The sequence below is a fragment of the Bubalus kerabau genome, chromosome 7 (assembly GCF_029407905.1).
Source record: "Bubalus kerabau isolate K-KA32 ecotype Philippines breed swamp buffalo chromosome 7, PCC_UOA_SB_1v2, whole genome shotgun sequence".
In the NCBI taxonomy this organism is placed as follows: domain Eukaryota; kingdom Metazoa; phylum Chordata; class Mammalia; order Artiodactyla; family Bovidae; genus Bubalus; species Bubalus kerabau.
Genome location: NC_073630.1, coordinates 120,807,268 through 120,826,389, shown reverse-complemented (window position 1 = coordinate 120,826,389; position 19,122 = coordinate 120,807,268). Strand labels below are relative to the sequence as shown.

The following is a 19,122-nucleotide window of genomic DNA, read 5'->3' as shown; positions in this document are numbered from 1 at the left end:
GGGACAGCGCGCTGTGCAGAGAAACCCGCGCTCGGCCTCTCTGTGCGGGGGGGCCCGACGGTGCGACGGGGGGCCTCGCGGAGGAGCCGGCTCCCACGCCCTCAGAGACCGCCGGGCGCCCCCGCCCCGCCCCGCCCCCTCTAATCCCCTCCGCGGGCCGGGGCCAGGCCGGCCGCGGCCCCGCCCCCGGACCGCCCCAGGGGAGGGGCGTTTCCCAGCGCCCCGCGAGTCGGGGCGGGCGTGGCCGGGGCGGGGCGGGGCGGGAGCGGGCCGGCCCCCACTGGCTGCTGCGCGCCCGGCCGCCCGGGCTCAGTGCGCGGCGGCGGCGGCGGCGGCGGCGACGGCGGCGGCGTGGGCAGCTGACGCCGCGCGGTCCAGCTCGGCCGGGCGCACCAAGCACTGCCGAGCGGACGGCCGGAGGAACGAGGCTCAGGCGCTGGGCCGGCGCGCGGCGGGCGCGATCGGGAGCCGCGCTCAGCGAGTCGGGCGCCCGGGGCCGCCAGGTCGGTGCGTGGGGACCCGGCGGGCGCGAGGGATCCGGAGCGCGCGGCGGGCTCGGATCCCAAGCGGTGTCTGCGGTGGGGCCCGGCCGGGGCGCGGGCTTCCCGCTCTGGAAAGTTTGCCGCCGCCGCCGTCGCCGCCCTGGGAGGGCTCTGCAGCAGCCAGGGAGGGAAGGGGGAGGAGGGACCGCGGTGGGGAGGCGGCGGCCGGCGCCAAGCGGCCCGGGAGCCCTGGGCGGCGACGGCGGGCGGGCGGGGCGGCCGGGGATCGGAGGGGCCGGGGCGCGGGAGCCCGGCCACTGCCGCCTCCGCCCCTGCGCGCCCCGGCCCGCCCGCGTAACGAGTTGCCTGCTTCCTCCCGCAGACTCCGCAGCGGCGCCCTCCTCCCGCCGGTGCTAGAGCCGGGCCATGGGGGGCAGCATGCTGGCGCGCGCCGCCTGAGGACGCCGCACCCCCCGCCCCCGCGATGGGCGCCCCGGCTCGCGCCCTCGCGTTTTGCGTGGCAGTGGCGGTCATGACCGGCGCCGTCCTCGGGTCCCCGGGCGTGGAGCCCCGCGTCGCGCGGAGAGCGGCAGGTACGCAGGGACCCGGCGGGCGGCGGCGGCGGGGCCGGGGAACGGGCGCCGAGGTGGGTGTGGGGCGTTGGATGTCTGAGTGGGCCCCAGGGCACGCTCTGCGCTGGCATCGCGGGGCCGGCGTCCGGGTTTCTGCCGCCCGCCCTCCCCGGGGATCGGGGCCAGAGCTGGCGCGGCAGTTTGTGGGGCGCCTGGAGCCGCAGGGCTGCCACCCAAGTACGAGGCTGTGGCGGCGAGCTGGGCACCGCGGTGGCATCCGCGCTCCCCGCCCCCCGCCGCTCCCCAGCCGGCCCCCCGGGCGCGGTCGGGAGGGCTTGGGGGCTGCGTCTCCACGATTCCCATTGTTCTGCGGGGTCCGCACTGACAGAAAGTTCCTGCTGTTGTTGGTGCCGCTTCCCCAGCCCCCTTCGGGCCCCAGTTCATGGCCAGCTGCAGCCAAAGCAGACTCTGGACTTTGAAGGGAGGGTATGAAAGTGCGTCAGCCCCGCGGCTGGGCCCCAGCCCCTCAGTGGCCTGCACGACCAGGTGACACCTTCTGGTGCCTCCGTTCCCCCCATCCCAGCTCTCACGCCCCGTGAGTTAAGATGACTGCCCCCCTGGGGCGCCAGGCCGGGCTGGGAAGTGGTTAGCGCGCATGCCCGAGCGGCGTGGGGCTGTGGTCCCCCTCTGGCGACCAAGGTTCGGCGGGACGTCGAGGGTCGGCAGCGGAGGGTCTGAAGCGCGTCTTGGCGCCGGGCCCCGCCCCGCACACGCGCCGGGCCCCCCGAGGTGCAAGCGCGCACAGCCCCCCGGCCGAGCGCTCCGGGTGCCCACGTCCGGCACGCGCTCTGCCAGGCTCCCGGTGGCGGCCGGGCAGAGAGGGGAGGCCCGGGGGGCGGCCGTAGGGAGCCCGCCCGCCTGGAGACCGACGACTTTGGGGCGCTGGAGAGGGTCGGCGCGTGCGAGGGCTGAGCGCACCCCGGTCCCCAGCCGGGCGGCCGCGCAGAGGGAGGCCTTCGCCCGGTGAGCTCACGCCCCACCCGGGCGGGACCCGAACAGCCGCTCCTTTGTACCTCGGCGCGGCCACAGACGCGCATTGATGGCGGCCCGGCCTCGCGGGGAGGTGTGAGCCGGGCGGCTGCGGGCGCGCGGTGCCAGGGAGGCGGCGGCCGCGGGCTGGACGCAGGCAGATGGCGGCCCGCCCCTCCCCGAGCCCCCCGCGCCCCTTCCTGCGGCGGCGGCGGCGGCGGCCTCCCGGAACAATGTCATTTTTTTATGAATGAAAGTGGGCCCGGCGCTTGAATGTGCGTGTCATTCAGCGGCGTGACAGAGGCCGTCGGGAGGTCAGCGCGCGCTTTTAGCGCCTGCTAGGGCGGCCCCCGCTTCCAGGGGCGCCGAATAGGCGGCCGCGGGGGGTGGGGGGGGCGAATTAGCATTCGCATTCAGATAAAGATATTACTCCCTACGGCTGGGGAATGTCAACTAGCCCCGGGGGAGGGGCGGGGGGCGGGGCCCGGGCCTCCTGGACCCCCTGCGGTGCAGAGTTGGGCGGGGGTTGGAGGGGGGGGACGAGCAGCGGGCCCCGCCAACGCCCGCCCCACCTTAAGGGACTGCCGGCGTCCCCACCAGATGCGGGCCTGGGGTGGAAAGACCGAGGACCGGGCCCTTGCCTCCGCAGGAAAGTTGGCGAAACAGGTAGCCAGTTGAAAGATCAATAAACTTAATCCGGTTCCTGAAGGAGCTGCAGAGGCCTCGTGAAATTTACAAAGGTCCCAGCCTGGCTCTCTCCCAGGACCATAAGTTATGGCACGGAGTCGGCAGAGGTCAAGGACAGTGGAGGAGGTTCCACAGCAGGACTGCCCCGGCCATCCCGGGAGCCTTCCTCTCCACGTGGAGCCAGGTTCTCAGTGAGGGCATGGGCAGGGGCCCCTACCCTTCAGGGAGGGGTCCCTGGAGGCTCAGGGCAGGTCTCAGGAAGGCCCTGGTGGCAGCCTCCCCTGCCTGCTCCTCGGCAGGGCTGGACTTTGAGCCCCACGGGCCTCTGGGTGGTTCATTAACCTGGGCTGAGCCCGAGGCTGGACTTCTGGCCTCTGAGCCCCTGCGTGGAGCTGCAGAGCGTCCCCGCCCTACCCCCCAGGCCCTCAAGTCCCATGTGGGGCCGTGTCTGGGGCCCAGCACACCCTATTTTACAGTTGGGCCCAGAGAGGAGCTGGGGTCTCGTTGAGGAGGTGGGGACACAGTGCGAGGCAGGGGTTTGGGGGAGGGGCGGCCTGGATTCCAAAGGGAATGATGGCTGGTGGTGGGGAGCCTCTCTCAGGGGCGGGCCCTTAGCCCCAGGCCCTGCTGGGCCCCAGGTCGGGTGCTTGCCCGAAGCCTCAGTTTCCTTGCCTGTCCAGGAGTCCTGGTGGCCGGTTGTAGGAGGATTAGGCTGGATAATCCTGTAAACCCTCATTAGCCTCCGAATTAGTCAGGCCTCCGAATCCCACCCCTTTCTTTTTCTAACTTTGTTACCAAACCTTTCAGATTCTTTCTGGGTGGGGCCAGGGGAGAAAGGGGAAGGCCCTGACTTCAGGGCCCCTGTTGGGGTGCCCTCTGGGCTGTTGAAAGCATGTACCTGGTGGCGGAGAGCTTTGCGCGTCCAGGACCCGAGGGCTCGTCTCTTCCAGCAGCTCCAGGGGGCTCCTTTGAATCAGGTCTGAATTCAATCCTTGTTCTCCTGGTCTCCCCCGACCCAGGCACACCCCCATGCGTTGAGGGGGCCTCAGCTGTAGTGAATGAGTGAACTGTAGGATGTGAGTTTGAGCAAACTCCAGGAGATGGTGAAGGACAGAGGAGCCTGGCGTGCTGCAGTCTTTGGGGTCACAAAGAGCTGGACAGGACTGAGCGACGGAACAACTGAAGTGACTCCAAACCTGAAGTGACCCCAGACCAGGAGCAAGTTCCCCCAGCAGAGGCTGCGGCCTTCCCCACAGATGGGCTCCAGCTCTGGCCGGGTGGACAGCAATCCTGGGGTGTAGCCCCAGGGCAGAATGGGTCTCAAGTCCCCTACTTGGGTGGCCTCCCTGTTCTGACAGCGGGGGAAACTGAGTCACCGGTGGTGAGTGGCAGGGTCACAGGGATTCTGGGCCTGGGAGACAGGGCCAGAGGAGGGCCTGGTGTGGCTTTTCCAGGGCATGGTACCCCTTGGCGCCCCTCAATTAGCTTAGGCTTTGGGGGTGCAGGCGGGAGCAGGTGCTGTGGGCCCTCGGGGACAGACGCTGGCACGTGGCACCCGGGCACCCACCAGGCACAGATGACGTTTGTTGTCCGCCAGGTGTGGCCCCTGTGGCTGTGCGGGTATGGGAAGGCCCTCTTGTATGGATCAAGGAAGGCTTTTCCCGAAGTCCTTGGGGACAGGGGGCTGAGTAGTCTCCGGCACATGCCCCCTCCCCCCGACCCCAAGGCAGACTGCCCGCTGTGTCCTGTCCGTCACTCTGTATCTCCTCTCTGACCATCCTCTTGGCCCTTCCTGGTCTCCCCGGGTCCCCTGTGGCGCAGGGTGGGCCTGGTGGGCTGGACCTGCAGGAAGGGGTGATGCCACCATCATCCCTGCCTGGGTCTGCGGCCATGTGGTGGGGCAGGATGGTGGGCAGGTCAGAGGTTGGCCCTCGGCTGGGTCCAGGCCCCCCCTCCCCCCGCCCCCCCACCAGCGATGGCTGCAGGCGAGTCCGGCCTGGGGTCCGTTCTGAATCCTCCCAGCCCCTGCTGGACCGGGTTGAAGCGGATACTTGTGCGGGTGGCTTGATCTGCCGTCTCCTCCCAGACCAACCCGGAACCAACCGCTGTTGCCCTTGGGCCGGGGCCTGAGGCCGAGGCGGCCACACCTAGCCTGTTCTTGGCCTTCTGGGGGGCCTCAGCCGGCTCCCAGCCCTGGGTGGTCCCCGCACGACACCGTGGCTGGGACTGGGGGCTGCCTGTCAGGCCGGGAGCCCCTGCCTGGGGGCCCAGGGGATGCAGACGCCACAGACAGTTGAAGGACCCCCCTGGTGGGCCCTGAGCCGGTGGGCCTCCGAGGTGGGCAGGCTGAGCAGGGCCTGTCCGAGGAGTTGGCGTGGCCAGAGTGGGCAGCTGGGCCTCGAATCTAGGCCACGCGTCAGCAGAATGACAAGTAAGGGTGCGGCGAACCCAGCTGGGTCTGCGCGGCAGGACCACCCAGCCCTGTCCCGGGCCTGAAGCCCAGGCTGCCCAGGCATTGTCCGCCCTGGCAGCGAGACCTGGGCGGGCGGTCAGCCCCTGGGTCTTGGGCCTTGTTGGCCCCTTGGGATCTGGGTGGGCGCTGGGCAGGGGGAGGGCCCGGGGGCCTAGCGGACATCCACAAGGACCCTCCAGCCCAGCTTCTTGGCACCTGCGGGGGAGGTGGGCTGGGGTTGCCTGCCTGGCCTGGGGGCCCTATGCTGGCCCCTCCGCCGGCCAAGCCTGGAGCCCTCCTCCTCCCACCTGCGTCCCCGTCTGTAACGTGGGGTTCTCAGTCCCCTCATCCCACCAGCCAGACCCGGTTCCACACCCGCATGCATTTCTGATCCCTTTCCTGGTGCTCACTGCTGAGGCTAGTTGAGGTCCAAGACGCTCCCTTCTGGATCGGCGTGTAGACCGGCCAGGCCCCTGAGGACCTCCACCCCAGGCTGGCCTTTCCCGTCTCAGCACCCAAACGTTCTGGGAAGTTTGGGCTGCTCCTTTGTATGCTGGGCAGTATCTGTTCTCAGGTCCCGGGGTGAGGGGCACCCCCTCCTGGGATAAGTTGCCTTGTCCCTTCCCCGTGTCATCCCCAGCTGACGTCTCCACGAGGTCAGCCACGCACGCGCGCCCACTTCCCGCCACGCTGAGCCTGTGAGGTCAGCGTGGATCTTTAACATTTCCAAGTGGTTGGAAAAAAAGCAGGAGGACTTCACGACACTCCGGAGTGTCCCATGTCCACGCAGCGTTTGACTGGCGCAGGCCCCCACCCGTCTCTTTGCGGGTCGCCAACATAGGAGGGTCGGCCCTGGCACCGCTGATGGTCATCCCTGCCCCAGCCCGCCCTATGGGACGGCTGGCAGGACTGTTTCCCCAGTCCCCGCCTCCAGGCCCCAAACGGCCCGGTGCGTCCGGTGCTGTGTGGGGACACCTGCCTCACACCCGCATCTTGCCCGCAGAGGTCCCAGGCCCCGAGCCCAGCCCTCAGGAGCGGGCCTTTGGCAGCGGGGACACCGTGGAGCTGAGCTGCCGCTTGCCGGCGGGGGTGCCCACAGAGCCCACCATCTGGATGAAGGACGGCGTGGGCCTGGTGCCCTCGGACCGCGTCCTGGTGGGGCCGCAGCGGCTGCAGGTGCTTAACGCCTCCCACGAGGACGCTGGGGCCTACGGCTGCCGCCAGCGCCTCTCCCAGCGGCTGCTGTGCCTCTTTAGCGTGCGCGTGACAGGTAGAGGCGAGGGCGCGGCGCTCCAGTGGGGAGGCGTGGGGAGGCCCGGCCGTAGGCCGCTCCTCGCATTGCCCTCTCACCTGTGTTACAGATGCTCCGTCCTCGGGGGACGACGAAGGTGGGGACGACGAGGCCGAGGACACAGGTGAGACCGGGCTTCAGGTGCATGGGGCTGCGCAAGTGGGGGCCTGCCTGCCCACTGGGGCCCCGCCCCGCCCGCCCCACGAGACCGAGGCCTGGGGACCACCTCCGTGTGGGGTGACGGGTGCCTACCCCAGGCTCTGGGGGCAGGTGAGGCGTGGGGGGCACACTGTGCTGCGGGGCCGGGGGCCAGGGCTCCAGGAGCACCCAGGGGGCTGGTGTGGCCAGGGCTGGGGGGCCAGGCTTGGGGTCACTCCCATGTGTGCGTGAACCAGGGCAGGGGGAGGCAGACGGGTTCAGGCAAATGGGAGGCACCTGGGATAGCCTAGGCAAAAGGGGGAGGACATGGGTGTTGAGTGGCTGTAAGTGTCTGGTGTCCATGTGGCCATCAGGGTGTCCATGGATGTCAGGGTGTCTCTGGGTGTCTGGGCACCAGCGTGGCTGTGGGTGTCAGGGTGCCAGCGTGGCCATGAGGGCCAGCGTGGCCATGGGTGTCGGGGTGTCTGGGTGCCAGCGTGGCCATGGGTGTCAGGGTGCCGGCGTGGCTGTGAGTGCCAGCGTGCCCATGGGTGCCAGCGTGGCCGTGGGTGTCGGGGTGTCCGGGTGTCTGTGGGTGTTTGGGTGTCTGGGTGCCAATGTGGCCATGGGTGTCAGGGTGCCAGTGTGGCCATGAGGGCCAGCGTGGCCATGGGTGCCAGGGTGGCCGTGCGTATCAGGGTGTCTGGGTGCCAGCGTGGCCATGGGTCAGCGTGGCCGTGGGTGTCGGGGTGCCAGCATGGCCGTGGGCATCAGGGTGTCTGGGTGCCAGCGGGGCCGTGGGTGCCAGCGTGGCCGTGGGTGTCAGTGTGTCTGGGTGCCAGCGTGGCCATGGGTGCCATTGTGGCTGTGGGTGTTAGGGTGTCTGTGGGTGTCTGGGTGCCAGCGTGGGCGTGGGTGCCATTGTGGCTGTGGGTGTTAGGGTGTCTGTGGGTGTCTGGGTGCCAGCGTGGCCGTGGGCATCAGGGTGTCTGGGTGCCAGCAGGCTGTGGGTGCCAGCGGGGCCGTGGGTGTCGGGCGCAGGTACGTGTACTGGGAAGGGGCTGCCGCAGTGGTTCTTCGTGGCAGCTTGCGAGTGCCAGCACCCAGGTACCTGGGCCTGGAACAGCAAGTGGCAGGGGGCTTTGCCCAGCGTGGAGGGGCCGGTCTGGGGAGGTGGGCTGTCTGCTTTTGGAGGAACTGAGTTTGCGATGCCACGAGATGTGGGGTGGGGTGGAGGTGAGGGGACCCAGTGGGTGCCCTGTCCGTCTTCTCCCTCCACCCTGGTGGGTCCCGCCCACTCTGGGGGTGGTCTTCCCCTGTGGCTTCAGCACAGGGAGCCAGGCAGCTGGTGGGGCTGCTGGCCTCCCCAGCCCAAAGGAGAAAAACCAGCTGGGCTGTGAGGGTGGGGCTGGACAGTCCCGGAAGGCAGGGTGGGGAGCAGGGCCTCCCAATGTCCTGTCACCCACGGGGCAGAGCGTGGCCTGGGGTCTCGCAGATGCCTGCGGGCTCCCAGCCGGCCTCAAGGCTCTGGGTTCTCTGGGTGGCTGGGTGGTGCCCATCCATCAAGCCGGGCGTCCTCACCTGGTGTGCCCTGGTCCCTGTGCCAGTTGGTGGTGATCCTGAGACACCTCTGCATCCTGGGTCACAGTGCGGTGCCCTGGACCCCCCAACTGGAGCTGGCGTTTGAGGGAGGTGAGGGGACCTGGCTTTGGGCATGCCCAGAGGTGGCATTCAGGCTACTGGAAGCTCGTCCAGCCCTGGACGGGGGTCTTCAAAAGGCTGACATCCCCTCCGCAGGCGGGAAACAGGCTGGAGGGGGACAGGCAAGTCTCTACCCACCCCACCCCGTCACAGCCTTCCCTCCCTCCCCGGACAGCTGGGGCCCCTTACTGGACGCGGCCTGAGCGGATGGACAAGAAGCTGCTAGCGGTGCCGGCCGCCAACACGGTTCGCTTCCGCTGCCCGGCTGCTGGCAACCCCACGCCATCCATCACCTGGCTGAAGAACGGCAAGGAGTTCCGGGGCGAGCACCGCATCGGGGGAATCAAGGTGGGCCCGCGGAGGGTGGGGGCGCGGGGCGGGGGGTGGGGGCGGGGGCGGGCGCGCGGGGCGGGGGTGGGCGCGGGGCTCGGCGCCCGCTCACCCGAGTCCACCCGCAGCTGCGGCACCAGCAGTGGAGCCTGGTCATGGAGAGCGTGGTGCCCTCGGACCGCGGCAACTACACGTGCGTCGTGGAGAACAAGTTGGGCAGAATCCAGCAGACCTACACCCTGGACGTGCTGGGTGAGGCCCCGGACGTGGGGGCGGGGGCCGGGGCGGCGCACAGGCCGGCAGCCTCTGAAGCCCTCCCCGCGCCCCGCAGAGCGCTCTCCGCACCGGCCCATCCTACAGGCCGGGCTGCCCGCCAACCAGACGGCCGTGCTGGGCAGCGATGTGGAGTTCCACTGCAAGGTCTACAGCGATGCCCAGCCCCACATCCAGTGGCTCAAGCACGTGGAGGTGAACGGCAGCAAGGTGGGGCCCGACGGCACGCCCTACGTCACCGTGCTCAAGGTGGGCACTGCCGCCGGCCGGCTGGGCGGGGAGGGTGTGCCAGGCCGGAGGCCTGTCGGGCTGGGCCTGGGGGGCAGGGTTTGTCCACGTTGGCCTGCAGACCCAGAGCGGAGCTCTCCACCGTCTGCCCAGGCGCCTCCCTGGGCCCTCAGGGCAGGGCTGTGTCCGCTCGGTTCCCACGGCCCCAGGGGTGTGGGCCACCCGAGTTGGGGCGATTGCGACATTTGCTGCCCAAAGAGAAACATCTGTTAAGACACACGATGGGGCTGAGGGGCGGGATTGGGAGTACAGACTGGGGGCGGGGTGGTGCCCGGAGCTCTCAGGCCTGGCAGCATTGCAGCTGGGACCCCAGGGGTGGGTGGCCTGAGCGACCCGAGGAGGGCCTCTCTGAGGGTCAGTGGGCGGCGGGGGTGCATGACGGGCAGCTGTGTCCAGTGTGAGCACAGCGCCCGCCGTGAGGTGTCTCCATGCCTCCTCCAGGCAGCCCTCCTGGCTGGCGCCGCCTGGTCTGCCCACCCTTTCCTCGGGGTCGGGCGAGGGCCAGCTCCTCAGCAGTCACGCCCGTGTGTCCGGCGGGGCCCCCGCGCCTGAGCCGGGTCTCTTGTCCCTGCAGTCGTGGATCAGTGAGAGTGCGGAGGCCGACGCCCGCCTCCGCCTGGCCAATGTGTCCGAGCGTGACGGGGGCGAGTACCTCTGTCGAGCCTCCAATTTCATAGGCGTGGCTGAGAAGGCCTTTTGGCTGCGTGTTCACGGGCCCCCAGCAGGTAACAGCTCTGTCCCATGCCTGCCTGGCACGCCGAGCTCCAGCTCCGATGCCCTGGCCCTGTGCCCACCCGCACGCCCCACCACTCCCGCCCCACGTCCCTGGCTCACACTGTGCTCCCGGCGTGGCCGCCTCTGCACCTTGACCCCCCCGGCCTCCATTGTGACTGCCTGCTCTGATCCCCCACGGCCTGCGCTGACCCACCTGCACCCCGTTTGTGCCCCCGATGCTCTTGCCCCAGGGCCGGGCCTGAGCTCCCGCCTGCAGCTGCTCTAACACGTGCGCTCTTTCTCTCTGTCTGTCCGTCTCTCTGTCCCCTCCTCTGTCTCTGGCCCCGGCTCCCACGGCTGCTCACTTCTGCCCGGCTCTGTTGCCGCCCCCCCCACCCACCTGCCCCCCCAACCTGCCCCCTTCCCCCGGTGCACGCTCGCCCTGCCTGCTATGCTGACGGCCAACACGTCTGGCTCACCTGGGACAGAGGACTCGCCGGTGGAGGGACTGGCTTCGGGCTCGGTGTGGACGCGCGGGGCAGAGGCTGCTCGGCCGTGGTGGCCGCAGTTTTGGTGGTGGTGGCGGCGTTTTCCTTGCAGCCTGGCCGGATCGGCGCCGAGTGGACTCTGGCTGCGGTGCCCGTGGGCTGCTCTTGGCACTCTCCTATCGCGCTGTGTTCTCTCTTTGTAGACGGCGGGCGCTAACACCACCGACAAGGAGCTAGAGGTTCTATCCTTGCGCAATGTCACCTTTGAGGACGCGGGGGAGTACACGTGTCTGGCGGGCAATTCTATCGGGTTTTCCCATCACTCTGCGTGGCTGGTGGTGCTGCCAGGTACCAGCTTCTGCCGCTCTCGCTCTGTCCTTTTGGGGCTCGGGACGCGCCAGTGCTGCCGGAGAGGCCAGGGGACTGCAGAGCCCTCCGGCCGGGTTCTGCACCCGGCCTGCGGGCAAAGTCCACTCGGCCCTGTCTCGGCCCAGACGGGCCTCCGCCCATAGCGCCCCGGCCCAGTGGGGTCCCCGGCAGCTGATGCGGTGGCACTGGCGTCTCCCGGGCGGCGGGTGAGGGTGCCGCTGGCTCTGCTGGGCTCTCTTCTCTCCTGGGTCTGTCTGCTCCTCGTGGCCTGCGCACTTCTGGCTGCTGAAGACTCAATGAGGCCTTGGCACTCCCCCCAACCCCACCGGGGGTGGGGTCTGTACCCTGTCCTGGGCCCCACACCGTGCCCGCAGCTCCGGCTTGGGGCAGCGCGCGGGCTCCCGCGATGCTGGGCCAGGCCGCCGACACCTGTGTCTTTGCAGCTGAGGAGGAGCTGGTGGAAGCCAGTGAGGCTGGTGGTGTGTTCGCGGGCATCCTCAGCTACGGGCTGGGCTTCCTCCTCTTCATCCTGGCCGTGGCCGCCGTCACGCTCTTCCGCCTGAGGAGCCCCCCCAAGAAGGGCCTGGGCTCGCCTGCGGTGCACAAGGTCTCCCGCTTCCCGCTCAAACGACAGGTAACAGAAAGTAGATACCAGGTTCCGAGCCCGCCCGTGCCCTTGCCCGGCCCGCTGCCCCTTCCCCTGAGTGCGTCCGGTCTGTAGAGTCTGAGGACATAGGGGTGTGAGCCGAGCCCTCCCTGGTCTTCACAGTCACTCCGCAGAGCCAGGTTACTCCGAGGCAAAACGTGTTAAAAACCCCCACTCAGCACCACAGGGGCAGAAGTCAGGCCCTGCTCAGGCACGTGGTCTGTGGGAGCCGCACTCCGGGCCCTGGCTGCCCGGCCCCGCGGCACCAACCTGCCCCTGCTGACCCAGCAGGTGTCCTTGGAGTCCAGCTCATCCATGAGCTCCAACACACCGCTGGTACGCATTGCCCGGCTGTCCTCGGGCGAGGGCCCCACCCTGGCCAACGTCTCTGAGCTCGAGCTGCCCGCCGACCCCAAGTGGGAGCTGTCCCGGGCCCGGTTAGTAGTGTGCGCAGGCCTGGGGCCCTGCCCCGGTGGGGGGTGTGGGGGCACAGAGGGTGGGGGTCCCACGGTGGGGAGGGGTTCCCACTCGGGCCTGACTGAATTCAGATGGGAGTCAGTTAGGCCTCTGATGAACATGGGGCTGGACGCCCCCTCTGAGACGGGTGAGGGGGGACCCACTCTTGGAAAAGTGCCCTCACAGTCAAGAGGTCAGGGGGTAGTGTCCTTTATCAGCATTAGCAGGGCTGCCGGGGCGAGTGTGGAGGGCTTCCTGGAGGTGGCGGCCTGCCCTCGCGCTGCCTGGAAGACGGCCTCAAGCAGGCAGGTGTGCTCATGGCCCCTCTGCTTCTGCTACCAGGCTGACCCTGGGCAAGCCTCTCGGGGAGGGCTGCTTCGGCCAGGTGGTCATGGCAGAGGCCATTGGCATCGACAAGGACCGAGCTGCCAAGCCTGTCACGGTGGCCGTGAAGATGCTGAAAGGTGATGGTTAGGTGGGATGTGGCCAGGGGGCCCATGCCAGGCTGGACGGCCCTGCCTGACTCCGCTGCCCATCCCCGCACAGATGACGCCACGGATAAGGACTTATCGGACCTGGTGTCCGAGATGGAGATGATGAAGATGATCGGAAAACACAAGAACATTATCAACCTGCTAGGCGCCTGCACGCAGGGCGGTGAGAGCGGGGCTCTGCAGGCGGGGCGGTGGGTGGGGCCTGTGCACTCGGGGCGCTGAGGGCCGTGGGCGGGGCCGCACGCAGGCGGTGGGCGGGGCCTGCACGTGGGCGGGGCCGCACGCGGGGAGGTGGGTGGGCTTCATGCGGAGCGGTGGGAGTAGCCTGCACTCAGGGCGGTGAGGGCCGTGGGCGGGGCCGCACGGGGGCGGGGCCGCGGGGGCGGGGCCGCGGGGGCGGGGCCGCGGGGGGCGGGGCGGTGGGAGGCCGGCAGGGCGCCCCTCTGAGCCCCTCCCCCGCCCCCAGGGCCCCTGTACGTGCTCGTGGAGTACGCGGCCAAGGGCAACCTGCGGGAATACCTGCGGGCGCGGCGGCCCCCGGGCACTGACTACTCCTTCGACACCTGCCGGCTGCCCGAGGAGCAGCTCACCTTCAAAGACCTGGTGTCCTGCGCCTACCAGGTGGCGCGGGGCATGGAGTACCTGGCCTCACAGAAGGTGAGCGGGGCCGGGGGGTGGGGGGACAGGGCGCGGTGGTTGGAGAGGCTGTGGGACTGGCTCAAACCCGCGCCCTCCACCCCCAGTGCATCCATAGGGACCTGGCGGCCCGCAACGTGCTGGTGACCGAGGACAACGTGATGAAAATCGCCGACTTCGGCCTGGCTCGTGACGTGCACAACCTCGACTACTACAAGAAGACCACAAACGTGAGCTCAGCCCGAGGAGGTGGGGGCCCTCGAGCCAGGAGGGCGCCTGGCAGCCAACACGCCCCTTCCTCCCCCAGGGCCGCCTGCCCGTGAAGTGGATGGCACCCGAGGCCTTGTTTGACCGCGTCTACACCCACCAAAGTGACGTGTATGTGGCCCCAGACTTGGCAGGGGCATGGGCGGGGGGTGGAGCACAGGCCGCTGGGGTCAGGCACCGGGAAGTTCTTGGGGGCAGCCCCCTGGCCCGAGCCCTGCGCTCCGGTGGGGTCTGTTCCAGGGCTGACGCGGCCGTGCCCCCCACCACCCACAGCTGGTCCTTCGGGGTCCTGCTCTGGGAGATCTTCACGCTGGGGGGCTCGCCGTACCCCGGCATCCCCGTGGAGGAGCTCTTCAAGCTGCTGAAGGAAGGCCACCGCATGGACAAGCCGGCCAACTGCACGCATGACCTGTGAGTGCGCGCCCGCCGCGGGGGAGGGGGAGGCCAGCCCCGAGGGCTGGGCGCTGGGAACGCAGGGCGGGGCCGACCTGCGTTTCCCTCAGGTACATGATCATGCGCGAGTGCTGGCACGCCGCGCCCTCGCAGAGGCCCACCTTCAAGCAGCTGGTGGAGGACCTGGACCGCGTGCTCACCGTGACGTCCACCGACGTGAGTGTGGGTCCGCCCCGCCCCGCCCCGCGAGGGCTCCCGTGCGGAGCCGGTGCCGCGCTGACCGCAGCCCGCCTGCCGCCCGCAGGAGTACCTGGACCTGTCGGTGCCCTTCGAGCAGTACTCGCCGGGCGGCCAGGACACCCCCAGCTCCGGCTCCTCGGGGGACGACTCCGTGTTCGCTCACGACCTGCTGCCCCCGGCCCCACCTGGCAGCGGAGGCTCGCGGACGTGAAGGGCCGCGGCCAGCCGGCCGAGCCCCCATCAATGTGAGAACAGACCCCAGCCCACCGTGCTGCCGCTGGCGTGCCATGATCACCGGGTCCCGCCGGCCCGGACCCAAGACCTGGAACGGGTGGACGGATGGACGGATGGACAGACAGCATCACGTGTGTGTGTGTGCGTGTGTGTGGGCGTGCGTGCACGCACGCATGTGTGCTCTGGGGTCCCTGGGGTGCTCGCCCTGCTGTGCGGTGACCTCTTGGCCACCTGGACTGGCAGCACCAGGGACCAAACGTAGAATGTAAGGGGCTCCTCCCATGTGGCCCCTCTCCAGGCTCCCTGCCCCGCCCGCGGCCCCCCACAGGGAGCACCGGGGTGGGGGGGTGCTGGCCAGGCTCTGTGTCCAGAGCGGGCCGAGGCCCCCTCCAAGCGCCCAAGCTGAGCCTACAGGGAAGCCCCCGTGTGGCGCACCTCCCCCCACAAGTGGCACCTTCCGCCTGGGGTGTTAGCAGCCCCCACCTCCAGGCCTCCCCACTCCCCACCCTGCCCCCCCAGAGACTGAAATTACGGGTACCTGAAGGCGGGAGCCTTTAACTTCTATCTGAAAGGTTTATTCCAGAAATGAGTGTACATTTATATAAATAGATGCTGTGTATATGATATACACATACATATATATATAAATATCTATACGGGAGAAGGCAGGCCGGTACAACTGAGGCTCGGGACCCTGAGGGGGCAGGGGCAGGGGGCGGGGCCCCTTAGCCTGGGGAGGCCCAGGGGACTCGCTGTTGAGACAAACGCAGAAACCACGGAGTAGGGAGGGGCTTTTCTGTCCTTGGACCTGTATATTTGTAAAGTTATTTATCGACCCCCAGAGCCATGTCCCGTCGCTCCCCAGGGCCCTAGTGTTTAGCCAGCCGCATGGCAGAGGTTTAACTTATTAACAGTGAAAAGGTTTATGCTTCGTTTAGGGGATTGCTGAGGGTGCCTCCAAGCCTGCACCCCAAGGCTGGAGCCAACCCCCAGGCACCCTAAAGGGTCATTAATAGTTTGAGATGATTCCATGAGGATATTTTATTTCCTTTGGCCTTCTTTTGCAGGAGAAGTAGATTTCTATAGGATTTTTCTCTAGGAGATTTATTTTTTTAGACTTCAAAGCAAGCTGGTATTTTCATACAATTTCTTCTAATTGCCATGTGTTCCAGGCAGGGAGGCAATTTCAGGGGGGGCCACCCCTGAATGCAGGTTCAGATGTTATTAGATGTTACAAGTTTATATATATCTATATATATAATTTATTGAGTTTTTACAAGATGTATTTGCTGTAGATTTAACACTTCTTACGCAATGCTTCTAGACTTTTATAGCTCAGACTGCTACCTTTCAAAGCTTGGGAGAGAAAGCCACAGATTCAGTTTTGTTACTTTTTGTACTGTTAATGGCCCTGAGTTTGGGCGGCTGTTCTCTGCTTGTCAGCAGGCTCAGCGTGGTCTCTGTTCTCAGGGACCCCTGCCTTGTGGGGGCCAAACCGGCAGACGTGCTTTCCAAAAAATAAACAGACACCTGGTTCAGATCCGTGCTCTCTTGTCTCTCTTGTCTTTCTTGTCGTGGGGTCCCAGGCAGCTCCCAGGTCCTCCCTACCCTCCTGGGACAGGTCCCATCATCTGTCCCCTGAGGAGGGTGGGTTCCCTGGTTGCACCGGGGTGGGGGGGGGGCCTCCAGACTGGACTGGCTGCCTGGGTCTCACTCTCCGGGGCTTTCCGGCCCAGATCTCTGGCACGGGGGCCCGCCACAGGAGGTCACTGGTGGTTTTCACTGTCTTGGTCTGGGGTCTTCAAGGGCAGGGGATGCAGATGATGTGTTTGTGGGAAGGGGCAGTGAGGAGAGGCTGGGCCTGGCCATCCTGTCTGTCCCCAGCTCATGGAGTTCAGGGACTCTGGGGAGTCAAGTCCAGGTACCTATTGCTGGTTCCAAGGCCCCCGCCCCCACCCCGTCCCCTTTGTCTGCTGACCCAGTCAGTTGGGGAAAGGGAGGCTTCGAGGTGGCTGCCCCCACCACCCCCACCCCCGGCCATGGAACCCCATGTAAACAAAGCCCAGGGCTCCGACAATCTGCAGTCCTGGCCACACTCCTGCTCCTGGCTGGCTTCCCTCCCCATCCCAGGCCTGGCACCCTCTTGGGCCCCACCATCGCCCCCTGCACAACTTCCAGCAGGCACTGTATGCCAGTACTCTAGCTGGTCAGTCAGGGAGCTGAGGCCCAGTAACAGGATCTGGGCCCGCCTACTGCAGAGTTCAGAGACTGAGGGAGGCACGACAGCAGAGCACCCATGCAGCAGTGGTGGGGGTGAGTCTGGGAAAGCTTCGTGGAGGAGGCTACGGTGGTGCCCAGGGGGAGGCTAGGGTGGGTTCAGGGGCAGGTGGCTGTGCGGACTCCTGGGACTGAGCACTGGCCAGGGCTGGCTGTCGCTCCCCACTGCACCCCTGGTGTGCGACCTGGTGCCCCTCTGTCCCTCATGTCCCAGCATCTTGAGGGACAAGCCAGCCGCTGGGCACTGTGAATTTTTATTCTGGCTTCAAAGAAACTTACTCCCTTTATCGCTGTGTTCAGCTCAACTTTCAAGTGAGGGGTTTCTGGGCCCTCTTTCTGGAGACCAGGAGAGGCTGCTAGGTAGGGGCTTGCCTCTGGATAACGGCGCCGCCCAAAGCCTGACCACTCGGGAAAGCGCCTCCGGCCCCTCCCAAGCCTCTCCAGCCTGCCAGAGACCCCGTGTTTGTGTCCAGTGCTCGGGGGTTACACGCGGCGATAGCGGCGGAGAGGGCAAGGAGGCCAGGGAAGGCCAGAGCACGGAAGGCGCGGGCGAGGCCGGGACGGGCGCAGCGCGGGCGAGGCGCGCCCTCTAGCGCCGGCCGGGCAGCGTCCCCGCCGCGCCCCGGGCTCCTCTCCAGCCTGGCCCGGGGCTGGGGGCTCGGTGCGCTGTCTGAACAGCCAGGGGTCCGGGGGCCGGCGCGGGGGCGGCCTCCTGGGACACAGGACAGAGACCCATGGCTGGCCTCTGACCGGAGAAACGGGCCCCGGCGGGTAGGCTGGGACGCCAGGCAGCGGGGCCGGACAGTGGCCAGCCCACTCCTCCGCGCGCCCGCACCTGCACGCCCCTCAAGCCCCCGCCCCGCCCCCGCCCATCAGCCTGGCCCCGCCCATCGCCAGCCTGGCCCCACCTCCACCCGCGGCCCCGCCTCCATCGCTGCTCCGCTCCTCGCCCACCTGGCCCCGTCCCCACCCGCGGCAAGCAGGTGGGGGTCCCGCCCAGGCCCGGGGCGGGCCGCAGTGCTTAAGGTGCAAGACACAAACACCTGCCCGCTCTCGGAAGCTCTAGAGCCCCCAGTCTCCAATCCTGGACTCTTGGCCTGGCCTCGCCCTCTGCCTTCCCTTCAGGGCCCCTGGGATGCATCACCTGGCTGGTGTGTCTGCACCTCCGTCTTGACCCCCTCGCTTTCGGAATCCTGTTCCCACCCTGTGGAGGCCGCCTGCCCACCTTGCCAGGCTGGACACCGACCTCGCAGTGTCCTCTTCCCCAGGCAGGTGCATGAACGCCCTTGGCCACAGCTACTTCTCCGCCGCCGTCTTGGGGAGGCTGCGGCATCACACATGTAAAAACATGTGCCCCCACCGGGAACGAAGGTCCCCAGCCACTGAGAGCAGGCTGTAAATCAGGAGCCTATCTGGCTGTCCCTCCCCAGGCCTCATCTGAAACAGCCCTGCCCTCCTCTGCTGCATGTGGCTTGTGGAGGGGCACGGCCATGGACACGCTGGTGGCTCCTGTGGGTCAGACTTCCCTGGCTGGGCATGAGGCAGTGCCTGGGGCACACGGCTGGCAGCCCTCACACCCAGCTCCCCACCGGCCGCTCCAGCTCCCTGTCCCCATGACGGTCATCCTGGGAGGCTGCACCCAGCACAGGTGGCTCCCAGCCTTTCTCCCAGCCAGTCCACGGGCTGGAATTCTCCCTGAAGAGCTTCCTGGGATGGGCTCCACTTCCTCCTGAAAAGGCCGGGTGCCCCCAGTTCCTTCCCGTCCATCACCTGTTCTGTCACTCTGTTGGCAAGGACGGAGCTTCCTCAGCGGTCACCTGGATGTGTGGATTTTTTTTTACAATCGATTAAGTCTTCACTGTTATGGATACTCATTTTGACTTCAGTTTGGCCAGAAGCATCCCTTCAGGTTTGCTGCAGAGTCCCCTGACTACAGCCCCAACTCCGTAAGCCACTCCTGCCCCACCCTCTGTCAGCTGTGCCTCCTGGTGCCCCTTCATGCGGCCTTCTCAACTGCGCACGTGAGAAGCCTCTTGCCCCAGGGCACCAGCTTGTGCCTGCAGCTCATGCAGCCCTTGTCCCTGGCCACCTCCCAGCAGAGTGGACACATTCAGTGCACAGCATAGGGGGTCTGGTGCCTGCTGCGGTGAGCTGAACCTCGGACGGGAGCCACTGCAGCCCAGCAGCCGCTTGTCTATGCATCCGCAGGGACCATCCTCCTCCCACCCGGTCACGAGCCGCACGTGAGTGCAGAACCCACGGGGCGGAAATAAGTGGCCAAGGCCCAGCTCAGGGGCACAGGGTGTTGGGGATCAGCAAAGGCGGAATGAACCCCCCGTGGGGCTGCAGCCAGTGCAGGGGGGAGGCCGCCTGCGGCAGGCCAGACTTCCCCGCTGGGAGGGAGGGCGACAGGACGGGGCCTGTCTTGCTCCTTGAACCATCTGCCCGGCGGCCCTCCTGGCTGGGCGTCAGTTGTCTGCCCAGGCAGGGCACACCCCTGGAGCCGAAATGTGGGCCTGGGGGTGGCAGGCCTGGCTGGTTCTCTTGGCTCTGCCCAGGTGTTGGGGAGCCTGCAGGGCCTCGGGACCCCTCAGACAAGGGTAGGCCCTGGCAGGTGCTTCCCCCGACCCCAGGGGCCCTCCGTCTCTCAGGATTTCCCCCTCCT

The 19,122-nt window shown here is 67.6% G+C and overlaps 1 protein-coding gene across 1 annotated transcript; it reads left to right on the top strand.

Moving 5' to 3' along the window:
- Nucleotides 1–384: 384 nt before the first annotated feature.
- On the top strand, nt 385–15,723 carry FGFR3 (fibroblast growth factor receptor 3). Its single transcript, XM_055589284.1, has 18 exons — nt 385–503; nt 865–1,075; nt 6,226–6,492; nt 6,584–6,637; nt 8,528–8,700; nt 8,811–8,934; nt 9,014–9,204; nt 10,649–10,793; nt 11,258–11,448; nt 11,749–11,897; nt 12,259–12,380; nt 12,463–12,573; nt 12,877–13,067; nt 13,154–13,276; nt 13,354–13,424; nt 13,587–13,724; nt 13,817–13,922; nt 14,011–15,723. The coding sequence occupies exons 2-18, from the start codon at nt 967–969 to the stop codon at nt 14,155–14,157; spliced, it is 2,412 nt and encodes an 803-aa protein (XP_055445259.1). The 5' UTR covers nt 385–503; nt 865–966; the 3' UTR covers nt 14,158–15,723.
- The last annotated feature ends 3,399 nt before the right edge of the window (nt 15,724–19,122 follow it).

Coding starts and splice junctions, on each gene's coding strand:
- FGFR3 (XM_055589284.1), top strand. CDS start 967: ATGGGCGCCCCGGCTCGCGCCCTCGCGTTTTGCGTGGCAGTGGCGGTC. Junction 9,205..10,648: donor CCTACGTCACCGTGCTCAAG/GTGGGCACTGCC, acceptor CTCTCTTTGTAG/ACGGCGGGCGCTAACACCAC. Junction 12,574..12,876: donor AGGCGCCTGCACGCAGGGCG/GTGAGAGCGGGG, acceptor CCCCGCCCCCAG/GGCCCCTGTACGTGCTCGTG.